At 42.6% G+C, this 24,289-nt stretch overlaps 1 protein-coding gene across 1 annotated transcript; it reads left to right on the forward strand.

Moving 5' to 3' along the window:
- Positions 1 to 14,516: 14,516 nt before the first annotated feature.
- Positions 14,517 to 23,842, forward strand: AZIN2 (antizyme inhibitor 2). The gene is made up of 11 exons (XM_082247373.1): positions 14,517 to 14,697; positions 14,953 to 15,055; positions 17,318 to 17,481; positions 18,892 to 19,065; positions 19,159 to 19,331; positions 19,442 to 19,576; positions 20,871 to 21,036; positions 21,120 to 21,282; positions 21,591 to 21,703; positions 21,826 to 22,040; positions 23,673 to 23,842. Exons 3-11 carry the CDS (start codon positions 17,383 to 17,385, stop codon positions 23,806 to 23,808), a joined length of 1,374 nt encoding a protein of 457 aa, XP_082103499.1. The 5' UTR covers positions 14,517 to 14,697; positions 14,953 to 15,055; positions 17,318 to 17,382; the 3' UTR covers positions 23,809 to 23,842.
- The last annotated feature ends 447 nt before the right edge of the window (positions 23,843 to 24,289 follow it).

A 24,289-nucleotide genomic window follows, 5' to 3' on the forward strand; every position in this document is an offset into this window, starting at 1 on the left:
GGACAGATGAGGCACAGTCCAGCCCCGCCCCAATCTGCCATTTTCAGCCATAGGGCGGCCGTGCTGGACATCTCTCAGCCTAAAGATAGAGGCAGCCGCAGACAGTGTGTGAACTGTGTATGTCAGAGTTAGACAGACAGAGTGACACTGCGGATGCGCCCCCCCAGATGTTGCGGCTGGCCCCCCCTGCACCCCCCACGCTACGCCACTGCTGCTGCATGAATGAGAACAGCTTCTGGGCATGCGCAGAACCAGCTGTGGGATGACCCGCCTGCCCTGGAAGTGGCATTCTGGGACTCCGACACCCAGGAAGAGGACACAAAGAGGGACACTGTGGCTTCAACTGCCCACACCGCAGATGGCAGCGCTGGACAAGAAATTTACAAGGTAAGTATTTCATTCTGTAGGTAAGTGAAACAGGGGACAGTTCAGAGGCTATCGTTGCTTAAATGCACTAGCCCTGACTGTTCTAGGGATATTTTTATCTAAAAAAAAATAAAATTTGGGTGGAACTCCGCTTTTAACTCCAGCTAATATTTTTACAGCAGTTTTTTTTTTGTTTTCCTTTTGGTATAAAGGTTTTACATAAATAAATAAAAGCTGATCATTGTAAGCACCCCTGTCAGTGTTAAATGCTCTGTCTCATCCCTGTAACTGCAAGAGGACTTTTCTGTTGACAAACAGCAGACTTACTGACTAGATCACTAGATAAAAATAGAAGAAAGGAAGCCTAAAAAGGAGGAATCAAATGCAGCCATTGTATCTAAGAATTGGTGAGCTGCAATAATAAAAATGCGCTTGGGTTTAATACTGCTTTAAGAATTATTAGAATCCCTTTGCAACTGCTAAACCGCAGCACATTTTGGCTGCGGGTACCTGCAGGCGTGGTAATAGGTTATGCATTCCCACACTCACAATAATGTGAAGCTAGCCTAAAGATATGCTCCTTTCTGCCTGCAGCAGACTCTTGGTACCTGAGAAAAGTCACTGGACTACAGTTTACATAACTTTGACACTGTTGTCGCCACAAGCGATAACAAAAGAAAAACAAAAAAACAAAAAGCAAACCAGTTCCTTGCAAAGGAAAGGCATTAAACCTACCTCTCCGTGGCCTGTGTCTTCTGTCTTTTCTCCCTTGACATACTGCAGTCTCCTAAGTGATTGAGACTTCCATGAGTGTTGGATGACTGTGTACCCCACTGCATGCTGTTCTTCCTTCCTTCAGCACCTATGTCAATTACCCCTCGTTTACATTGACTGTGGCTTTAAAATCGCGCAACTTCATCTTAAATCGCACAATTTCAAAGCTGCATGTCAGTGCGACTTCGGGTGCGACTTGGAAGACATCTGTGCGGCTTCATTCACAGATGTCTATGCAAGTCACACCTGAAATCGCGAAAAGTAGTGCAGTAACTACTTTTTCAAATCGATTCAGCACCGCAAAGTGGGCGTCGCACCGATTTTAAACAGTGCGATTGCCGGCAATAGGGTGCAACTTGTTATGCGATTTGACCTGTCAAATCGCATAATAAGTCACTCCAATGTGAACAAGGGTTTAAGGATAAAGTAGGGGTCAGCAGATGGAAGCACAGCACGCTGCAGAGGACGCAGGCATTTAAAATACCTAAAAGTGTGGATTGTTAAAGATTCTGATAGAGGTTGTAGCGATTCAAGGGAGTGAACATAGGCAACACGGCTCATTATATTATTATTACTATTATTTTTAGGTAACAAGAGTGTTTCATTTACAGGTTTTTAGTGAAAATGTATATTGCTGCTGTAAAATGTAGTGTAGAATGTATTCATGCAGACTTTTTAAGTTACTAAAAAGTCAATTTTAAGGACTTTCAGACCTGATCAAAGTCACTTAGGCTCCCTTCACATATTGGCGTCTAGGATCGCGGCCAGAATCGTGGTGATTCTGCCTGCGATCCCGAATCATTGCAAATGGCGGGACACCAATGCGATTCCTGTGACTTGCAATGGCACCCCAAACATGACTCAACAATCGCGGCTAATTTGCGCTAGGGCTGCCACGACTCGTCGACTACGTCGACTACAAAAAATCGTCGACGTGCGGAAAATGCGTCGACGCGTCAATGCGTGACGTCACACGCCCCCGGCCGGCCGCCGCGCCGCTTGAAGCATTGCCGGCCGGGTGAAATTCCCCCGCCGGGCTCCGTCGGAGACGAGAGGTGAGTGCTGACCGTCTCCAGCACCCCTGTACTCCCTGTACTGCCACAGCTTCTGCCGCAACACACATTCGCCATCCTCCCCCGATCACCCAGCTACTTAGACATGTCACATTTGCGGCGCTACACCGGCTTGTAATGGTCTGTACTAGGTGGGAGGGCTTACTGGGGGGTCTGCACTGGAAGGGGGGCTTACTAAGTGGTCTGTACAGTACAGACCACTTAGTAAGCCCCCCTCCCAGTACAGACCCCCCAGTAAGCCCTCCCACCTAGTACAGACCCCTTAGTAAGCCCCCCTTCCAGTGCAGACCCCTCAGTAAGCCCTCCCACCTAGTACAGTCTGTACTAGGTGGGAGGGCTTACTGGGGGGTCTGTACTAGTGTACTGGGAGGGGGGCTTACTAAGTGGTCTGTACAGTACAGACCACTTAGTAAGCCCCCCTTCCAGTGCAGACCCCCCAGTAAGCCCTCCCACCTAATACAGACCACTTAGTAAGCCCCCCCCTCCCAGTACAGACCACTTAGTAAGCCCCCCCCCTCCCAGTGCAGACCCCTCAGTAAGCCCTTCCACCCAGTACAGACCCCTTAGTAAGCCCCCCTCCCAGTGCAGACCCCTCAGTAAGCCCTGTACTAGGTGGGAGGGCTTACTGAGGGGTCTGCACTGGGAGGGGGGCTTACTTACTAAGGGGTCTGTACTGGGTGGGAGGGCTTACTGGGGTGTCTGTACTGGGAGGGGGGCTTACTAAGGGGTCTGTACTGGGTGGGAGGGCTTACTGGGGTGTCTGTACTGGGAGGGGGGGCTTACTAAGGGGTCTGTACTGGGAGGGGGGGCTTACTAAGGGGTCTGTACTAGGTTGGAGGGCTTACTGAGGGGTCTGTACTAGTGTACTGGGAGGGGGGCTTACTAAGTGGTCTGTACAGTACAGACCACTTAGTAAGCCCCCCTTCCAGTACAGACCCCTCAGTAAGCCCTCCCACCTAGTACAGACCCCTTAGTAAGCCCCCCCTCCCAGTGCAGACCCCTCAGTAAGCCCTCCCACCCAGTACATACTGTACTACTGTACTAGGTGGGAGGGCTTACTGAGGGGTCTGCACTGGGAGGGGGGCTTACTAAGTGGTCTGTACTGGGTGGGAGGGCTTACTGAGGGGTCTGTACTGGGAGGGGGGTTTAGTAAGTGGTCTGTACTAGGTGGGAGGGCTTACTGAGGGGTCTGTACTGGGGGGGAGCTTAGTAAGTGGTATGTACTAGGTGGGAGGGCTTACTGAGGGGTCTGTACTGGGAGGGGGGGGGGCTTAGTAAGTGGTCTGTACTAGATGGGAGGGCTTACTGAGGGGTCTGTACTGGGAGGGGGGCTTACTAAGTGGTCTGTACTGGGTGGGAGGGCTTACTGTGGGGGGCTGTACTGGGAGGGGGGCTTACTGAGGGGTCTGTAGTGGGAGGGGGGCTTACTGAGGGGTCTGTATTAATTACAGGATTAACTAGCTAATCAAAAAGACACTAAATTAAGCAAAAAAACAAAAAATTCAAATAATCGTTAGATTAGTCGACTAATCGTAAAAATAATCGATGGATTAGTCAACAGACAAATTAATCGTTAGCTGCAGCCCTAATTTGCACCACATTTAGAGTGCCATTGCAAGTCACAGGAATCGCGCGGGCATTCCGCCATTTGTAATGATTCCAGGTCGCAGGGAGAATCGATGCGATTCTGCCCACGATTCGAGACCCGAATATGTGAACAGAGCCTAAACATTCAATAGTAGGGATCGAAAATCAGACATTGATCATGTTGGCAAAATATTGGGTTGGACATTAACTTGCATACATTTTGCCCTGAATTAGGCTGGGTACACACAAGAAAATCAGGCAAACGATTGTCTGGTTTTCCTTGATGTTTCACAGTAAGTCGAATCCGAGGATGGTACTAACTGTACGTAAGTTCTCATATGACAAAGACTTTTTTTGTATTTTATTGTTTATGATCATGAGCAGTCTTTCGTATCCGATCTTTCATGTACGAAAACAGTACACATTAAAGGAAAATGCTTAGTTCTGTTCATGTATGAAAATTTTTGGAGTTTGTCCCTTTAGAAAATTTTCTTTTGGAAAGTCTGAATCGGATGTCAAAAGTTGTGTGCTCACTATCTGAAAATCGAACAATCGCTCCTTGTACGGAATTTTTCTTTACGATTTTTCTTATAGCGTGTACCCACCTTTACTGTTTATTCTGTTCTGTGATCTGTTTGATCTGCAAAATAAACCAACATATATTAACCATGAGGTCTTACCTAAACAGCTTACTCTATTGATATCCAATCAGGTAGGCTATAAGATTATATCAAAAGACTGACTGGTAACACCTTGACTACCCTTATGATCCATGAAAAAATGTCCAGTATCCTCCATGACTCCCATGCCAAATTTCCCAAACTATGGGCCCCGTGGTGGTCCTATGCATTCCCTACTCTGCACCTGACCAGGCCTCTCAAACTAACTTGACTCCATCCCCAGCCTGGGGGACCTTCCATTTCCTCTTCCTATTTCTTCTTTGCCTCTCCTTTTACCCTTTCTATTTCTGGGCTTCTTGCCTGCCGCTCTGTTCCCCCCAACCCTGGCGTTGTGTGTGTGTGTGTTTTTTTTTTTTTCTTTCTTTCTTTTTGATTTTTTGTTTATCCTGTGCTTAGTTTGGTTTTGATTTTATTCTCCGCATTATTGCGGACAGCTCCGCTCCCCTTGCCAACAGGCTCAGGCATTCCGCATTGACCCCCCCCCCCTCCCGGCCCCGGCCTGAGGGTCATTGTTAGCCTATAATTTATATCTTATAGCACGTTTTAATTTGTATTTTTGCGTGAACTTCTGTCTAGCCGCGCCGAAGTCGCGGTGCACGGCGACTTGTTCAAGTCGCCCCGAAGTCGTACCGCCATAGTGTGAACCGACTCTTATGCTTCATGCTTACATCCCCCGCGTGGGAATTTGTTATCTGGTTTCCCTTTATATGTCAATAAAAACATTGTACCAGAAAAACTGAAGTTGCGGTTGATTTGGTAGGGCTGGAAAGTGCGGGGCTTAGTGCAGATCTGCATGGTAGCCAATCAGCTTCTAACTTCAGCTTGTTCAATTAGGCTTTGAGAATAAAAAAAAGAGGCTGCTTGGTTTCTTTGCGGAGTTGCGCAGGATTTCACGTTCTTCAGTTTTAGTAGGTCAACCCCTTTGTGTCTTTATGTTATTTTAAAAAAGCATGAACATATGAACATATTTCAAATCTTGTAGTTTTAGATATATTATTTTTTTTTTAATTGTTATTCATTTTTAATTTATTTTAGCTTTAATTAAAAAAGCTGCAGAATAAAAACAAAAAACAAAAAGACTGACTGGTGTCTAGCCAAGTGCACCATGCTCCTTAACCCATTCCTCATAATCCTTTAAATCTAAATATGCTTTGTAAATAGGACATTTAGTCCTTGTTCACACTGATTTCTGTGTGGATTAGATCCGATCCCAAAGGCATAGATTCACAATGTCATCTGAAAAAGCATTGTTTGCTATGAAAGACATTTACATCTATGTGTTATGATTCCTATCCCGTCAAAAAAAGGGTCTTTTGCAAGTTTAGTGTGAATTTTATCTCCAGCTATACCAAATCCCCTCAGAAATCACATCAATTTGCATTAGAATCGCACCTGTCAGCATTTGCACTGTGAAATTGCATCAGGTTCGCACTGTATCAGTGTGAACCTTGCCTTATACAGGTTTTGGCTGGCTGTTTTTGCCATCTGAGTACCTGTGGGAGGAGCATGACAGGATGAACATGACTAATTTGACTTCATTGATCTTGATGCTAGATGGTATATGATAATAGAAACCCTACCCAATCTAGGCTTAAGTCTCACTAGTGTGCAAGAAAGAAAAATCATACCTGGTGATCATCACAAAGATGCATGCATACAAAAATGGCAAGCTCAGTTTTTTGTTCTGCACAAACTTTCTTCTCACTATTCTGACAAGGAGCAAGTTCTCAGCAACCACCCTGCCTGACAATAATTATGTGAATATGGGACGTTTCCATCCTCCAACAGTCCATAGATACCATGACATTACACCTAGTTCATGCCGTTTTTGTGCTGCAATCCCTATTACCAAATGAATGTCGGTTTTAGGTGATTTTTTTTGCAGCAAGAACATTGTGTCTGTAACGGAACTTAGACTCACACTGTACTTGTTGACTTCCATCAGTATACGGCTTCCTTCCAGTCGTGAACATATATACCAGATTTTTCCAGCCGCCCTCTTACAAAGCTAGCCGACAACTTAGCTTGTACTGGAATCACCTTTATTTTAATTGGCACTACTGAAGTCGCTCCGACTTCAGAAAAGGGTCCTGTACTACTTTGAGGCGACCTGTGATCCGACTGTCCCATATACTTCAATGGGAGTTGCCTCCTTATCTTAATTGACACGACTTGTTATCAGACTTTCCAGGAAGAAGAAAGAGATTAGCCAGGCATTCCCCACAGACAAAGTCGCCTGTCGCTTCAAAGTAGTGCACAAGTCTCTTCCAAGTCTCTTCCAAGTCTCTTCCAAGTCTCTAAACAAGTCTCTTCAAGTCACGGGGCGACTTTCTGGTCGTGGTAGTGTGAACCGGCTCTAAATCTTCATATTTCTTGAGAGATATTGTTGATAAATATTACTCTCCCATTCAAAGTTATCCAAACCATAAAGTATCTGTCTTTCACTCCCAGTGACAGGGAGTACTGTCACAGTGTCCCATCATAATGAATTTCCTGAAAATACTGCCTATATAGGGGGTGTATGTGACTAATGCCCCATACACACGTGCAGATTATCTGAAGACTTTTGTCTGCAGACTTACCTTTTTCTATGTAGTGCAAGGGCCTGCCAGATTGCATACAAATTGAAAGTGTTTAGGTTTGACCTCATATTATATGGTTTTGGTAAGTCTGCAGACAAAAGTCTGCAGATAATCTGCACGTGTGTATGGGGCATTAGGCAGTGGTATTAAAGTTGAGCTAAACCCATCAATATAAAGCAGAATTAAACCAAAAAGCAAGCATGTATTATATTACAGTTTACCAATTCTTAGTTGGGATGGCTGCAATTTTCTTTCTGAGGCTTCCTTTCTTCTGTTTTCATCTGGTGGTGATTCAACCAGCAAGTCTGCTGTTTTTCAAAGCACAAACTCTCCAGCACAATGTATCAGTTTACATGGATGAGACAAACCAATTGACACCGGTAGGGGTAATTAAAATTAAAAGCTTTTATTTATTCATGCAAAACCTTTATCCCAAAAGGAAACAAAATGTTTGCTGTAACAGATTATAAAGTATGAGCTGGAGTTTGGCTTCAATTTGTTTGTGTATTTAAATCTGCTAATACATTTAACACTCCCCTCCCTCCATACTGATAATGCTGCTGTCTGATGTGCCTCCTCTGCTCCTTCATCCAGAGTGGGGTCCCTGTTTTACTAGGAGATGTGTTCCTGGTCACATTATCAGGTGAAAACAGAGGAGAAAAAGCCTAAAAAAGAAAACAAAAGCAGCCACCACATCTAATGATCGGTAAGCAGCAGTATATTACTTTATTGGGTTGAATACCGCTTTAACAACTTAATGCCCGCCCCCTCTAGATTTACTGCTACAGGGCAGTCGCTGTGCACAGAATCAGATTATTACAGTGGGGAAAGTAATTATTTTTTTTAACCCCTGCACATTTTATACGTTTGCCTACTTCCAAAGAAATGAAGGGTCTATCATATTTATCATAGGTGTATTTTAAATGATAGAGAAAGAATATCAACCAAAAATGCAGAAAAAACACAATACAAATGTTATCATTTAAGCTGCAGTTCAGTGGGTAAAATAAGTATTTGATCCCCAAGCAAAACATGACTTAGTGGTGCTTGGTGGAGAAACCCTTGTTGGCAAGCACAGAGGTAAGACGTTTCTGGTAGTTAGTGACCAGGTTTGTACACATCTCAGGAGGGATTTTTGTACATTCTTCTTTACAGATCTTCTCTAAATCCTTAAGGTTTCTCGACTATCACTTGGCAACTCAAAGTTTCAGCTCCCTCCATGACCCTAATGTGCTTCTTCTTGAGCCACTCATTTGTTACCTTGGCAGTAGGTTTTGGGTCATTGTCATACTGGAAGACCCATCCATGACCCACCTTCAGTGTTTTGGCTGAGGGAAGAAGGTTCTCAAGCAAGATTTTACAATACATGGCCCTGTCTATTGGCCCCTCAATGCATGTAAAGTCCGCCCTTACCTTTAGCAGAGAAACCGCACCAAATCATTATGTTTCCATCTCTACTGTATGCTTGACTGTAGGGATGGTGTTCTTATGGTCATAATCAGCATTTTTCTTCCTCCAAACACGGCGAGTAGAGGTAATGCCAAAGATCTCAATTTTGGTCTCATCTGACCACAGCACTTTCTCCCAATCCTTCTCTGAATCATTTAGATGTTCATTGGCAAACTTCAGAGACTAAAATTGGGCTCTTTGACATTAACTCGACTCACTGTATTTGGGGGAAGAAAAATGCTTACTATTACATACCACAAAGACAACAAAGTAGTGGTTCAAGAAAAAACACATTAAGGTCATGGAGGGGCCATGTGTTGTAAAATCTTGAATGAGAACCTTCTTCCCTCAGCCAGAACACTGAAGGTGGGTCGTGGATGGGTCTTCCAGCATGACAAAGATCCAAAACATATCGCCAAGGCAACTGTAACGGAATCGCGACCCCACAATGTGCTTGTGTGCATCCATCGGAATGCCGCTTTCTTCAGTCTTGAACATAGATATCAGATATTCTAGCCACCCACATACAAAACTAGCCAAGAATAGCTTGTATAAGATCTGGAACATTTATTGAACAAACTCACCCCGATTATATACCCCACGAGGTCAGGTGCCTGATTACATTATCATATGCGGATGAAATTGTGTACAGAAATAAAATTAACATATCTAAGGAACAACCAACACAAACAGTATTCTACTTTTCCACTAGCAACTAATAGATGACAGTGATGTAATTAACTTGAACAAATTAACTAGCAGACTTGCCTTCATCAAGCTCATGAAGTACACATTATTATAAGTGTAAACCCAACCCCACAGTAGACAATAGGTGAGTTAATCAGCAAAATTAACATTGTGTGGAAGACAGGTGGTTGAGCTAATGACATTAGCATCTGCCATTAAGCCTGACTGTGCGGAGCAGTCCCCTATTGGCAATAGGTAGCTAGACCTTTAACACTGATGCTAGGCCTAGAGTCTGTGTGTCATGTGTCTTGGGGAGATGTGGACCTAAATGCAAAGTAACATTACTCCAAGGGCCCCCCAGCATAAAAGCATACACCCCACAAAAAGCAGCCTTCCCTCACAAGCCAGGGCCCATAGTCAGTAGGCAAGAGGCTAGCCTGCAGTCCCCTCAAAAAGCCCCTGTCCTGAGTGAGTTTGTCACAGCAACAAAGGAGTGGCTCAAGAAGAAGCACATTAAGACCATGGAGTGGCCTAGCCAGTCTCCAGACCTCAATCCTATAGAAAATGTATGGGGGGAGCTGAAGGTTCGAGTTGCCAAGCAACAGCCAAGACACCCTTAAGGATTTAGAGATCTTTAAAAAAGAGTGGATTAAAATCCCTCTTGAGATGTGTGCAAACCTGGTTACTAACTACAAGAAATGTCTTACCTCTGTGCTTGCTAACAAGGATTTCTATACCAAGTACTAAGTTATGTTTTGCTTGGGGATCAAATACTTATTTTACTCACTGAACTGCAACTTCATTTATAGCATTTGTTTTATGTGTTTTCTTTCTGGATTTTGGTTGATATTCTGACTATCATTTAAAATAGACCTATGATAAAAATTATAGGCTCTTCATTTCTTTGTAAGTGGGCAAACTTGCAAACTTCCCATTGTATGATGGTGTTCATTTATTCATAAGTAAAGATTTTGAAACATTGCCTCTGCCTGGTCTAAAGTTACTTAAGGGGTGTTATGCAAGTTACAGGAACATATAGTCTACAGCTTGGTTAACCAAACACAGTAGGGTATGAAGACATCAGCGTAAGAGTAATACAGTGTAAAGAAACAGTAGTTACCCAGGGTAACAAAGGTTTCTCTAACAGCCTGCTGTTAAGCATGTACATGTGGCAGGAGAAGTAGCCTCTTGCAGCAAGGGAGATGTTGTTGGCACTCCTTTGACCGCGATCCGCCTCCTATAGCAACGGGAGCAGATCAGCACCACCAGGGCCCTCGTTCTGTATACAGGTACAGAAGAGAAAGAGTTAAGTGAAGGGCATGCATGGAATCCTCACATGGAGTGGCCTAGCCAGTCTCCAGACCTTAATACTATAGAAAGTTTATAGAGGGAGCTGAAACTTCAAATTGCCAAGCAGCAGCCAAGAAACCTTTAGGATTTAGAGAAGATCTTTAAAGAAGAGTGCACCAAAATCCCTCTTGAGATGTGTGAAAACTTTGGTAAGCAACTACAAGAAACATCTTACCTCTGTGCTTGCCAACAAGGGTTTCTCCACCAAGTACTAACAGTAGATAGCACATATCATGCGACTTGGGGTCTCGCAAGTCAGACCAAGTTATGGCAGTGTGAACCAAGCCTAAGGGATATGAGGGTTTAGTATCAGAGATAAATTAAGGCCAAATGGGGCCCTATGCAAGTCATCAGTTTTGCCTAACCCATCCCTTCAATAGGGCATTGATAAGGGTTACAATAGGCACAGAGAAGATGACCCATTAGTATTGTCAGTGCTGCCATAGCTAGAAAAAAATTACCTAATGGTCTCTTTATTATCAATAACAGATTGCTAATATACCTGCCAGGTCCTGGCCATTGGCATAGTTTGCTGCAATCAGACACCAACAAGCGTATCCTCCTGTGAAGTGCCAGTTAAGGGCACATTTTCACCAAATATACATGGACATCTACCAGCAGGGCTGGCCCAAGTCAACGTGCTGCCTGGGTCCAAGCATGAAATGCTGCCCCCCCCCCCCCAAAAAAAAAATTACGCCCACCAAAAGGCCTGAACATTCATCCATGATTATTAAAACTAAAATTATATTTATCAGGAAGTAAGATTTACGCAGATGCAGTGTGTGAGGAGAGGAGAGAGAGAGAGACACCGCAGCAGCATGAGCTGAACGGGTAATGACGCCGGTTTGTTGAAAAGTGATCGCTCCATCATTGGGTGGAGCGATCACGCAGTAAAGGGCCGTGTGATCACTTGTCAACAAACCAGCGTCATTGCCGGTTCATCTCATGCTGCTGCGGTGTCTCTCTCTCTCCTCTCATGCTGCATCAGTGGTAAAGGGCCACTGTCATTGCCCTTTACCCGGATCCGTGATGCGCTAGGTCCTGCGGACACAGCCATCAGACACTTCCATGTGTGCAAACGGGGGCCACTATATGATGGCCCCCCAGAACTAGCCGGCTGCGCTGTAGCTGTCAATCGGCTACAGCGCAGTCGGCAAGTGGGAGGGACTTGCCCTGAGGAGCTGAGTAAACACATTAAAAAAAACAAAAAAAGTGGTTGTTGATATACGACCGACAAACACTCACCCAGCGCCAAAAAGCCAAATAAATGTTAAATTATAAACATATGATACAATCACACTAATAGCAGTTGCTGTAAAATATCCAATATCCAAAATAACATGCAACCCACACTATGATGTCAAATCAATCAAGTAATACAAATTGCATTCAGCAGCGCTTCCATATGTCTGCACATATCAAGTGTAAATGACTAGAAAGTCCCCAATATTGAGTATAGTCATTGAACAATAAGAACAGAAACCATCATGAAAGTTGTAGTCCACAGAGTTGTATAAAGTACTCAAAACCCATACTTGAGTAAAAGTACAAGTGCTCGATCAAAAAGTGACTTGAGTAGAAGTACTAAAGTATTCAACATTTTTTGTACTTAAGTATTGCAAGTAGTTTTTTAAAAAATTTTGCTACTCAAATACTGAAAGTAAAAGTACCAGTAGTTTTGAAAAAAAAAAAATGTTACTCAAGTACTGAAAGTAAAAGTACAAGTACTGTGTTATGTAGTTATTAAAGAAAGAAGTCAAAAGTTTGAACATGCAATTTGTATTACTTGATTGATTTGACATCATAATGTGTGGGTTGCATTTTATTTTGGACATTAAAAAAAACAACAAATTAAACCAGCCACTCACATTACCTATATTTATTAGAACTCACTCACCAGCTGGCAAAGTGGTGTGCCCGAGCCTTCTTGCAGCACTGGTGGTAAGTAAGCGGTGTGTGCTGTGCTATATGCTGCCTGGAAACCTATTCTGCTCTCTAACCCCTGCGCCGCACTGGCTCTGGCTCCGCCCCACAAGCCATGCTCACAGCGCGCCCACCCACGCCGCTCCAAACCAATGCGGTTGCCGCTCGTCCCGCTCACCTGCTCCCCAGCCAGCAGCATAGTGGGAGATAAACTGCGGAGCTGAGACAGAGACGGTGCTGCAGCCGGACCAGTGTATTTTGTACATTCCCATCCACGGCCGCAACAACGCTGACTAGTTTGTTACCCGGTTACCGGCAATGTCGCTTTTTTTTCTCCTACACTGGCTGCCTTTCTGGTGGGATGTAGAGGTGGCGGCCGGGCAGCGGCCGCCCCTGCTCAACTGCCGCCTGGGTCCAAAGGACCTACTGGGACCCATTGTAGGGCCGGCCCTGTCTACCAGGCACGGCTGATCCAGCTCTGAATATAATATATATATACATAGCTCCCAACTGTCCCTGATTTGGAACAAAGTCCTTTTTTCCTCCTCATGTATCCCTCATTTTAGTCTGATCTATGTAGTTGTATAAAAAATGCAATTTTTATCTTTCAAAAACGGTTTCCCAGTGCTAAACCTTTCATTCTCCTAAATTCCTGCATTTGTAAATTTCAAAAGAAAGTATAAAGAAATAGTTGTGGTAAAAAAAAAAAATAGCACTTGCGAGTTTGACTGATGATTTTTTGTGGGTTTAACCGCTTGCCGACCGCCGCACGACTATTTACTTCGGCGGTCAGCCCCTCACAGGCAAAGCGACATAGGTCTACGTCGCTAGCCTGTGAGGCTCTAGGGAGTGAGCGCGCGCCGCCGGAGGCCCCCCCCCGCGTGTGCCCGGTGGACCTGATGTCCGCCAGGCACTCGCGATCATCCGTTACACCAGAAGAAAGGCAGGCGGCTAATGTAAACAAAGCCGCCTGTCATTCTTCCCTGTGTAAGAATGGAGATCAGACGGTTCTACTATGTAGGCCCGTTGATCTCTGTTCTTACACCAGTAGCCATGTCCAATCACAGTTAGAAACATGCCCCTAGGGACACACTTAACCCCTCCCTCTCTCAATTAAAGTTAACTCCTTCCAATAGCACTGATTACTGCAGTAATGTCACTGGTAACCCCAAAAGTGTCAAAAATGACAGTCAAGGGTCCGATCTGTCTGCCGCAATGTCGCAGTGCCGCAAAAAAAACGCAGATCGCTGCCATTACTCGTTAAAAAAGAAAACAACAAAAATGACAAAAATCTTTTCCTTAGTTAGTAAACGCAAACACTTTTGTGCAAACCAATCAAAATACGCTTTTTACGATTTTTTTTTTACCAAACATAGGTAGCATAAAACAAATTGGCCTAAAATGTTAACAAATTTTGATTTTTACATTTTTTGGGGGAAATTTCATATAAAAAAATTTGAAAAATATTATTTTTGCAAAATTGACACTCTTTTTTTGTTTATAGCGCATGATCAAAAAATGGCACAGGTGATCAAATACCACCAAAAGAAAGCTCTGTTTGTGGGAAAAAAAGGACGTCAAATTCGTTTAGGTACAGCGTCGCACGACCGCACAATTGTCCGTTAAAATCACGCAGTGCCGAATCGCAAAATAGGCCCTAGTCAGGAAGGGGGTAAAATCTTCCGGGGCTTAAGTGGTTAAATGATTTTTTTTTTTTTTTTTGTGTGGTGTATCCTACGCCTACATACTTTTGCTAATAGGTGTCCCCTCATTCCCATATCAAAAAGTTGAGAGGCATGTATATACAGAATATAATAGAAATACGGTAATACGTCATGATTTCACCACCCAACCTGATATTTCAAAAATATTCCTGTCTATGAGTCACGATCACATGCCCTGTCCGCGGAAACACCCCATTTCCTTTCCCCACTAAAGCTCCGCCTATCCCAGCATCTTCAGATTGTATAAGAACATCAGGGGACCTGGGAAGGGGTGTGGTCATGGCCGGGAAAGGGGTGGGAATGTTTTGATAGCCCAGGTCGCCTGGGAACAGCGTGACATCACGTATAATGGCTGCCGGTGAGAGATATAAGAAGGATGCACTGGACTGAAGAGCAGTCAGTGATCGGACACTGCGGAGAGGACTTGGCTAGACGGGGTAGAGGCGGAGTAACACTTCTATACCGACCTTCATGGGACGCGGCTGTGTAAATGCGTGTTAAGGTAAGCGGAGCTCCTGGTGGTGTCAGCGGTGGTGATATACTACCTACATGGGATGGTCCGCAGGGATGGTAAACTATCTACATGGGATGGTATACCATCTATCTACATGGGATGGTCCGCAGGGATGGTAAACTATCTACATGGGATGGTATACCATCTATCTACATGGGATGGTCCGCAGGGATGGTATACCATCTATCTACATGGGATGGTCCGATCCTAATAGCAAAGACCGATCATCTCCTTGTCTTCCAGCAGAGAACCCAGGACGCCAGCTGGGGCGACATCGCTAGCCGGGGCTCCTTCAAGTCCTCCGAATTCATCGCAGAGCCTCCCTGGGCCCTCTGAGAGGCAGCCGGTGAGTGAGTGACGGCGGGGGGATTGGACAGGTCACTGCTAAACACACACACACACACACACACACACATATATAAATGTATTACATTTTTTTTTTTTTTATATAAAAAAAAGTTATAACTAAACATTGATGATTATATAATGTTTATCAACTATGTATGTATATATTATATAAAACTTTTTTTATTAATTAAAACGTTGATATGATTTATTATTATTATTATTATTCTTCATACATTGTTGATGAGAGAGACTTTTTTTTTTTTTTTTTTTTTTTTTTTATAATTATAATAAAAAAACAAATGTATATAATATAATATAATTTTTTTATTATTAAAAATATACTCAACAATGTTTATTAGAATTCTTTTATAGTGTGTGTGTGTATGTATGTGTGTGTGTGTGTGTGTGTGTGTGTGTGTATATATATATATATATATATATATATATATATATATATATATATATATATATATATATATATATATATATATATTCTAATCATTGTTGAGGATATTGGTGTATTTTTAATAATAATAAAAAAAAAAAAAAAAATTAATTAAAAGTATATAATTATGTTTAATCTTATTACTAACACATTAAATAGTTTTTTTTTTTTTTTTTTTTTTTTAATATTAAATATATAAAACCTTATCTCCCTATCTTCACACCCCGTGGTGTACATTTTTTTTTTTTTTTTTTTTTTTTTTTTTTTTTTTTTTTTTTTTTTTTTAAATTATTTTTTTTATTTAAGACATTGAATCTGCAAGCAATGGAACTGTCGCTCAACCAATTTATTCTAAACTAGACTTTCCATTCTGTTTATGCCTGGATTCAATCAAAATGAGTTGATTTGGTCAGGGCAGACTATTACTGGTCGTCAGCAGCACTGAGATACTTTACTTTTTTGTATGGTGTTTCAATTGATCAGATCATGAGATGCTATGTTTGGGGAAAACCGATTTGATTGTCTCCTAACAATCAACCCACTTCCCAGCATGTGGTATATTGATCAAATGGGCTGACTATAGATTGATCATTCCTATCGGAGATCGATTGGAAAGGAAGTCAATCATTTTATCTTAGTGCGCTTGGCCACCATTAGCCTGACACTTAAGCCGTTTCACAAGGTCAGAGGTCACCTGATGTCTGACAGGACAGCTGTTGTCAGATTTCAGATGGCTTCTGAGTCTTAGTAAATATGTTTTTTGCCTCCATAATATAAATTTTAATATTTTTTTCCATTGAATCAACATGAAAGTGATGTATGTATTCTTCTCTCTGGACCTTTTTTAAAGGGAAGTGTGGGATTTCAAAGTAGCAAAACATTCATACTCCCCTAGGAGGATGCAGCATTAGTTCAATTCTGCATCTGTCTACCACACTGGAGGGGGAGGGGAGGGGGGGCTGGCTCGGTCTCCCAGCAGCCAGCTAAGAGGCTGAGCTAGCTGTTGGTCAGGTATCTGAGTGGATCCTTACATTAAAGTCTGCATCCCTCAAGTGTCTGGACCAGCTAGATGTCAGCTGACAGGGGACATTAGCTCGCTGTTGGCTGAATCTGCGTCACAGGAGTGCAGTGCTAAATACAGTCCTTTGATCCACAGATGGGGAAAAAAAAAGGGCCAAAGGAGCTTTGGCCATACTTCAATTTTAAGACCATACTGTCCCTAAACAGCTACTTGTACACGCAATTGTTATATTCATTACTGGGTGGTTCATGCTCCTGATCTCAAAGCACATATCAGATTGGTGGTGAGGCAGCCACCTTGGGCATACTCAATAGAATGTTCATACTAGGACTCCATTAACCTACCAGCATGTCTTATGCGTGTTTTGAGTAAACCCACTTAAGCACATGGAGAACATGTAAACTCCATGCGTATATTGTCTTGGTCAGGATTCAAAGCAAAGACCTCCATGTCACAAGGCAGAAGTGCTGACCACTAAGCCAAGGAAGCAAGGAAACTTGTGGGGAACATTTATGGGCAGTGGTATGGCCTTACTAAAATTTAAAACTCTTGCCATGTGCTGTATTTCCAGTACTCTTTACTTCAGTTGTCAGAAGTCCGCTCTGTTTGTTCAGCAGCAGTCCTTTTTATATAACTTTGTAATGCTAGCAACTATCTGAACAGTCCCAGCATCTTTCTTCTCTAGACGACTTGTAGTCCTAGCCAAGCAACCAGTGTGCCCACGCCAGATCTAGTTTTCTGTGTACTTTCTAGTGTGGTTACATTTTCTAACCTGCGATATTCTTCTTTTGCAGTTTGTTGCATACTTATAAACAACCTATTTAGAAGAGTTCGGGAAGACTCCCATTAGAGCATCATAATGCCCCAATACATCCAAGAATCGGACTTCACCATGGTGGAGGAAGGCTTTGCTGCCAGAGATTTGATGGAGGAAATTATTAATGATGTCTCCCAGACTGTAAGTATTCCAAAAGCATTTGCTTGCTATCAATTTCTTTGTTACACTTTTTCGTAAGTAAAATTTTATTTAAACCAATAATAACTTCTAGCAGTGTTAGTGCTGAAATGTGGATGCGTTTGTCACCTGGCCAATCCATGTGGAAGCTAGCAACCACTGTAGTAAACACTACTACTACTACTACTACTACTACAGTAATTGGTGCTAACCTCTGGGTCCCATGCCAAGCCGCTGCCTACTGAATACAGCACCCCCTAATGATTGCAAAGCGTTCTCTGATTGAGGTAAAGCTTTTGATGCCTGGCCTCTCCACTCCATCAAATCAAAACACTGCATTTACTGAGGACATGCAAAGTGTTTTTTTTTTTTTTTTTGAATGGCACCCATGCCAACCAAGCAACTGTGTACAGTAACCAGAAGGGCTGCTGCTTGGCATGGGACCCAAAAGCTAGTGGTGGTCACTAGAATAACGACATCTGCTACAGTGTTTTCCAGCTTCCACTGGGATTCTACAGGTAAGGCACATACTTACTTTAGTCCTGCTTGAGCCAAACCAACTATGCAAAAATTTGCAAGCTTAAAATGCAACTAATAGTTACAGCATTTTATTTAGACAAACAATATTGGGCTATAATCCCCATATACCTCATTTATTATATAATAAATAGGTGTGTGTATGTATATAATATATATATTTTTCCTCCCATGCTGGAGAACCAGCATCCAATCAGCGCTTGCAGCCAATGGCTGGGAGCATTGATCAGTGTGTTCTGGCAGGGGCAGTCCCCTTCTCAGAACACACGTTTGCCCCCCTGAGTAGCTCGGGGGGGGGGGGGGCAAACGCTGTAATAACATCACCTAGTTAGTATGGTGACCTTTTTTTCGTGGTTTGTTTTTTTTTTTTTTTTTTTCTTTAGTTCAGCCTGCTGGGTTGAACAAAAGTAACGTGTCCCAGGCTTTAGCGTTTTTACCAAAAAAAAAGAAAAAATGCTTGCAGCCTGATCAGTAGGCTTCCCAGAGGATTTATGGGTGAGTTGTACTCTTGTCTTCCAAGTTCTGTGATGCCCCATGGATGCAGGTGTGATGTGCCATTGACTGTTGGAGAGGGTGTAAGCATCCACGAAATGGAGCTATGACTTTCTGGAGTCTAATAACGCCTACAATGGGTATTGTCAGGAATATCTGTACCACACTTGCAGATTTTGGTAGCCGGCTTAGCCTAGCATGTTGTAGCAAAGCCTATTTGTAAGATTGCAGTCTTAAGCGGTTAGGCTTCCTTTTTCAAATTACAGGAAATTCTGTAAATAATGGGGGAAAAATGCCCAAAAATCATTGTAAACTGAACAAATTTTTAATGGCCTTTGCTCCGTTTTTAATTAATTTTATTTTTTTTCATATATCTGTTTGCAGGAGGACAGAGATGCTTTCTTTGTCGCAGATCTGGGTGATGTAGTGAAGAAACATATCCGCTTCCTGAAGGCCATGCCTCGTGTAAAACCCTTCTATGCTGTCAAATGCAACAGCAGCAAAGGCGTGGTGCAGACTCTGGCTGAACTGGGTGCTGGATTTGATTGTGCCAGCAAGGTAATTTTGGATTTTTTATTTGTGGCCAAAACAATGAAAAGATACAGGAGTATTGCATTACGGTTTGCCAATGTCCATTTCTGTTTTTTGCAGACTGAGATTGAGCTAGTCCAAAGCATTGGTGTGACATCAGAAAACATTATTTATGCCAATCCTTGTAAGCAAATATCCCAAATTAAGTATGCTGCTAAGAACGGTGTCCGCATGATGACCTTTGACAATGAAGTGGAGCTGTCCAAGGTTTCACGTAATCACCAGAATGCCAAGTATGTACTACCATGGTATTATCAGAAATAATTGGTCAAGCTAGTGTTTGTTTTTTTTTTTGTTTTTAAATGACCCAGATAGCTGATGTAGAAATTTTTATTACCAACAGGATGGTATTGCGCATTGCTACAGATGACTCCAAGTCTTCAACACGCCTCAGTGTAAAGTTTGGTGCTCCTCTAAAATCATGTAGACGCCTTCTTGAAATGGCCAAGAACCTCAATGTTGATGTTATTGGTGTTAGGTAAGTTGGATTGTGTGAACTTAACATATCTTTATTTGCAAAACTGTGTGCTATTCATTTAATGGTATGGTCTCAAGGAAACCTGACCAAGTTATAGACCTTGTAAGAACTTAAATATTTGGCACAAAACTTGCCAAACCTACAGGTTCCCTCTCTGATATGGAAGCAAACACCTCTTTGGTGCTGAGCGTTTTTAAGCTTCATGCACACTGGATTTTTTTTTTTTACAGCTGCTGTTTGGCTTCAGGCATTTGGGGTCCCCCCCCCCCCCTACAATCAGTAAACTGCCTGGCATATTGTTCTGTGTCCATATGCAAATAGGCTGTTATCAGTGTTTTTTTACAGGGGTGTTTGCTGCCTGGGGATAAAAAAAAAAAAATAGAACTAGTGGGTTTTGAGAGGAGTTTTTCAGCTGTAAAAAAACGCTCTAAAGCCTCGTACACACGCAACGATTATCGATCGACCGTCTTTTGTCCAGTGTTGTGTTGGTTGAAATGTGCTCTAGAATGCACACACTTTTTTTCGGCCAACAACCAACTTCAGAAGTGATGTCATGTGCTGGTTTACTTTCCGTGTGTTTTTTCTTCTCTGAGCATGCCCAGTCTTGCTCATCAGATTTTTGTCTGACAATCTGTACTGACTGACGGAAAATCGGTCGTTGTGTTGATGGCCAACAAAAATTTTATAGCCTGCACACCAGATTTTGTTCGGCCAAAAGTCTGAGTCGGTTGTCGGAAGCATCATACTAACAAGCCGACAATTGGACGTTGGCCGAAAATTCACGGCCAACAATCGTTGCGTGTGTACGAGGCATTACTCTGAAAAAAAGCTGAAAGCGGCTATTTGGCATTTGAGTGTTTTTGAGCTGTAAGCTTTAGTGGGAGTATACTTTTGCTGGAAAAAAAAAAGCTAGACACTTCTGCAAAACTCATTCTACAGCCAACGCTACAAGGTGTGTTGTGTGTTTTTTTTTTTTTTTTTTTGGTCTAGTGTGCATGAGGCCTTAGGCTGGGTTCACACTTTTTTTATGTGAATTGGATGCAGGTTTCGCCACATTCAATTCCCATGACAGGAGACTGACCGGCTCCCAATGGAGCCAGTTCACACATCTCCGGGGTGGCTACAAGGAGGATTGCACAAGGGTCCTGTGCATTTTTGGCTCCTTTTCAGGTGGAATTCAGGAAAAAATAAGACCCTGAAATGGAGAACAGGGACACACTGGACCCCTGCTGTGAGCCACATCTGAATTCAGTGTGAACCCAGCCTTACCTACTTTTTATTTTATTTTTTTCAGCTTTCACGTGGGCAGTGGATCATGTGATCCCAAGGCATATGTGCAGTCTATTTCAGATGCTAGACTAGTCTTTGAAATGGCATCTGAGTTTGGATACAAGATGTGGCTGCTGGACATTGGTGGTGGATTCCCAGGGACAGATGATGTCAAAGTTCGATTTGAAGAGGTAATAGATTTTTCACAGCACTTGACATATTTTAGAAAGGATTTTGAAAAGGAAGGTGAAATAACCAGCTTGTTCTTCAACAGATGGCAGCTGTGATAAATCCAGCACTGGACTTGTACTTCCCAGAAGGTTCTGCTGTAGAGATAATCGCTGAGCCAGGGAGATATTACGTAGCATCGGCTTTCTCTTTGGCTGTAAACATCATCGCCAAGAAGGAGGTGCAGTTGGACAATTGTGGATCAGATGGTAAGTTCAGTAAAGTGTTTTATTACACAAACCAGCATTACAATTGCAATAAACTCAGAGTATTAAGTGCTTTTTCACACTTTTGCTTTTATTTTTTTTTCTCTAATTCTCTATGGAGCCTGTTCACACCTATTCAATAGCGCTTCTGTGCAGCTTGGAAAAAGGTGCAGGCACTTATTTTCATGTAAAATGGTGTTTTTGGCCCCATAGACTTCAGAATGCATCAAATCCCAAAAAAGAAATTGCAAGAAAACGAACTCCCAAATGTGAACCTAGCCTAATGCAGAACTTTTTTTTTTTTGTTTTAGATGAAGAAATCGGTCCCAACAAAAACATCATGTACTATGTTAATGATGGTGTTTATGGTTCCTTCAACTGCATCTTTTTTGATCATGCCCATCCTAAACCCATCCTTCAGAAGGTAAAGTTTTAAAAAAAAAAAAAACTCTTCCTATAGTATAGTTTGTGAACATGTATTTATCTTAAAATGGTTATTTTTACTAGTAGTGTTTTGTACTAATCATAGCCACTTTGTCTTATCAGAAACCTTCCCTGGACCAGCCAATGTACACGAGCAGTTTATGGGGACCAACATGTGACGGTCTGGATAAAATCGCTGAGTGCCTTCAGCTGCCTGAGCTACATGTTGGTGATTGGCTACTATTTGAAAATATGGGGGCCTACACAGTGGCAGCTTCATCCACATTTAATGGTTTTCAAAAAACCGATATCCATTATGCCATGCCTCGTGCTTCCTGGTAAGAATATCGCCATTAGAGGGGGGGGTGGGAGGATGGAGCTATGAAGCAGTTTAACATAACATTTACTTTTATACTTAGACAGAGGTGGGGGGGGGTTTGAAATTAGTGGTGCACTGAAATTTCGGCAACCAAAATTTTCGGCCGAAAATGGGTTTATTCAATTTTGGCCGAAAATGGGTTAAAGATGCTGAAATTATTTTTGGGCGCAGGTTTAAAAAATCCTGCCCTCTGGCCGGCGGCCCACCTCTCGGTGATGTCACTACTACGACTATTTATGAATGAACTAACCCACCGGGCGGGGGGGGGCAAGCGGCCGCTAATGGCTGTAACGAAGTGATGCCTTCACTTCCCTGTCAGCGGAGATACCAGCCTGACAGGGAAGTGAAGGGCTCACTTCGTTACAGCTATTAGCGGCTGGTCGCCCGCCCGGTGTGTTCATTCATACACATAGTCGTAGTAGTGACATCACCGGGAGTCGGGCCGCCGGCCAGAGGAGGGATTTTTGAAAGGAAGGACACAGGAGCGGAGAGTTCGCCTGCCTGTGACATGGAGGTGCCCACAAGTAAGGAGATTGCCATCATTGCGGTGGGGGCGCACTGAGGCGAAGTTGCCAATGGTATTTGTATTATGCAGCATGAGGGGGTTAATGTATTGTCACTGATGCATTAGTGACCTACCAGTGGCAGTTAATTAACCCCTTTGTGCTGTATTAGTGCAACCAGTATCAGTGTCAGTGCAACCAGTGTTAATTAACACTGACACTGGTTGCACTAATGCAGCACAAAGGAGTTAATTAACTGCCAGTGGTCGGTCACTAATGCATCGGTGACCAGTAGCAATACATTAACCCCCTCATGCTGCATAATACAAATACCATTGGTAAAATTAAATTGACCACTTGCCAACCCGTCACAGTACATATACTGCGACCAGGTGGCAGCTACAGGTGTATGTTGCTGTTTTATTTTAAAATCATTTGGGGGGGGGAAAAAAGTAATTTTCGGCCAAAGGCATCCTGCATTTTTGGTTCGGCCCAGAATTTTCATTTCGGTGCATCCCTATTTGAAATTGATATTTTGTCACTGAATACACATTGGGCCAAAATATTACATGCAAATTCAAAGATGCTTCTTAAAAGCTGGGGTTACACTGAAATGACTACTCCAGGAGTAGACTATGTACATTTGATCTCTACCCAGTCCTATTATATTTATATATATATATATATATATATATATATATATATATATATATATATATATATTATAGCATTTTATATGATTGTGCTTAATTTGCTTTTCCTATATCTGTACATATGAAATATCTGGGACCATACACTTGGCGCCAAAGTGTGTTCAGTCCCTGCTGTCCAATCCCTACTCTGGGAAGGGAATTTGATAAAGGCTATGGATAAGTTCACATTGAGTGTGGTGTTTTTGTTGCAAAAAAAAAAAAAAACTTTCCAATAGCTGAGTAATCCCAAGGATAGAAAAAGCCTTTGTGGATATGCAACCTCAATGTCTATAAATCTTGACAGCTAACATGGTGGAAAACCTAAATCTGTAAAGGATGTTGTACTTAAGAGTTATCCTGGCTGATGGTGTGACACATCTTTCTTTCTCTTTTTAGGGAGGCAGTTCAGCTACTGAAGAGAGGATTATATAAAATTGAGGAGAAGGAAACCATCTGCACTCCAATGTCCTGTGGCTGGGAGATCTCAGACTCCCTCTGCTTTACTCCAGCATTTGCACAACCTAGTATCTAAGCTGCTACATTCCAACCTCAAATGCTTTAAAGCTGTCTTTGTTTTTATTGTCCAACATGTGGGTCCAAAGTTAAGCCTTGCTGTCTTTAAATGTACAACATAAATCATGTTAACATGTGTTGAAATTGCTGTCTTTTATTTATAATGAATATTAAATTTTTATTTTCTATACATTTTTATTATATTTTTTTTACTACTGGGGAGTAGTGATATGCTCAGGTGTAATTGGGTTTTAGTCTGATCCACCAGGAAGCTATTAACTGTACCAATCATCTGCAGCCAGGGCATTCCCCACAACTGCACATATGAAATGGTAGTGTATATAGGCAGCTGTGGGTAATGCCTTGGCTGCTTATGATTAGCCTAGTACAGTGAATTCTTCCTGGCGGACTCGCTCAGGTGGTGTTTGGACAAGGAATCGAACCTGCATGAGTTCATCCCTACTGGGGAAGTTGCTGTTTGCTGCCTGTCACATAGACAC

The sequence above is a fragment of the Pelophylax lessonae genome (assembly GCF_965119305.1).
Source record: "Pelophylax lessonae genome assembly, chromosome: 2".
NCBI lineage: Eukaryota > Metazoa > Chordata > Amphibia > Anura > Ranidae > Pelophylax > Pelophylax lessonae.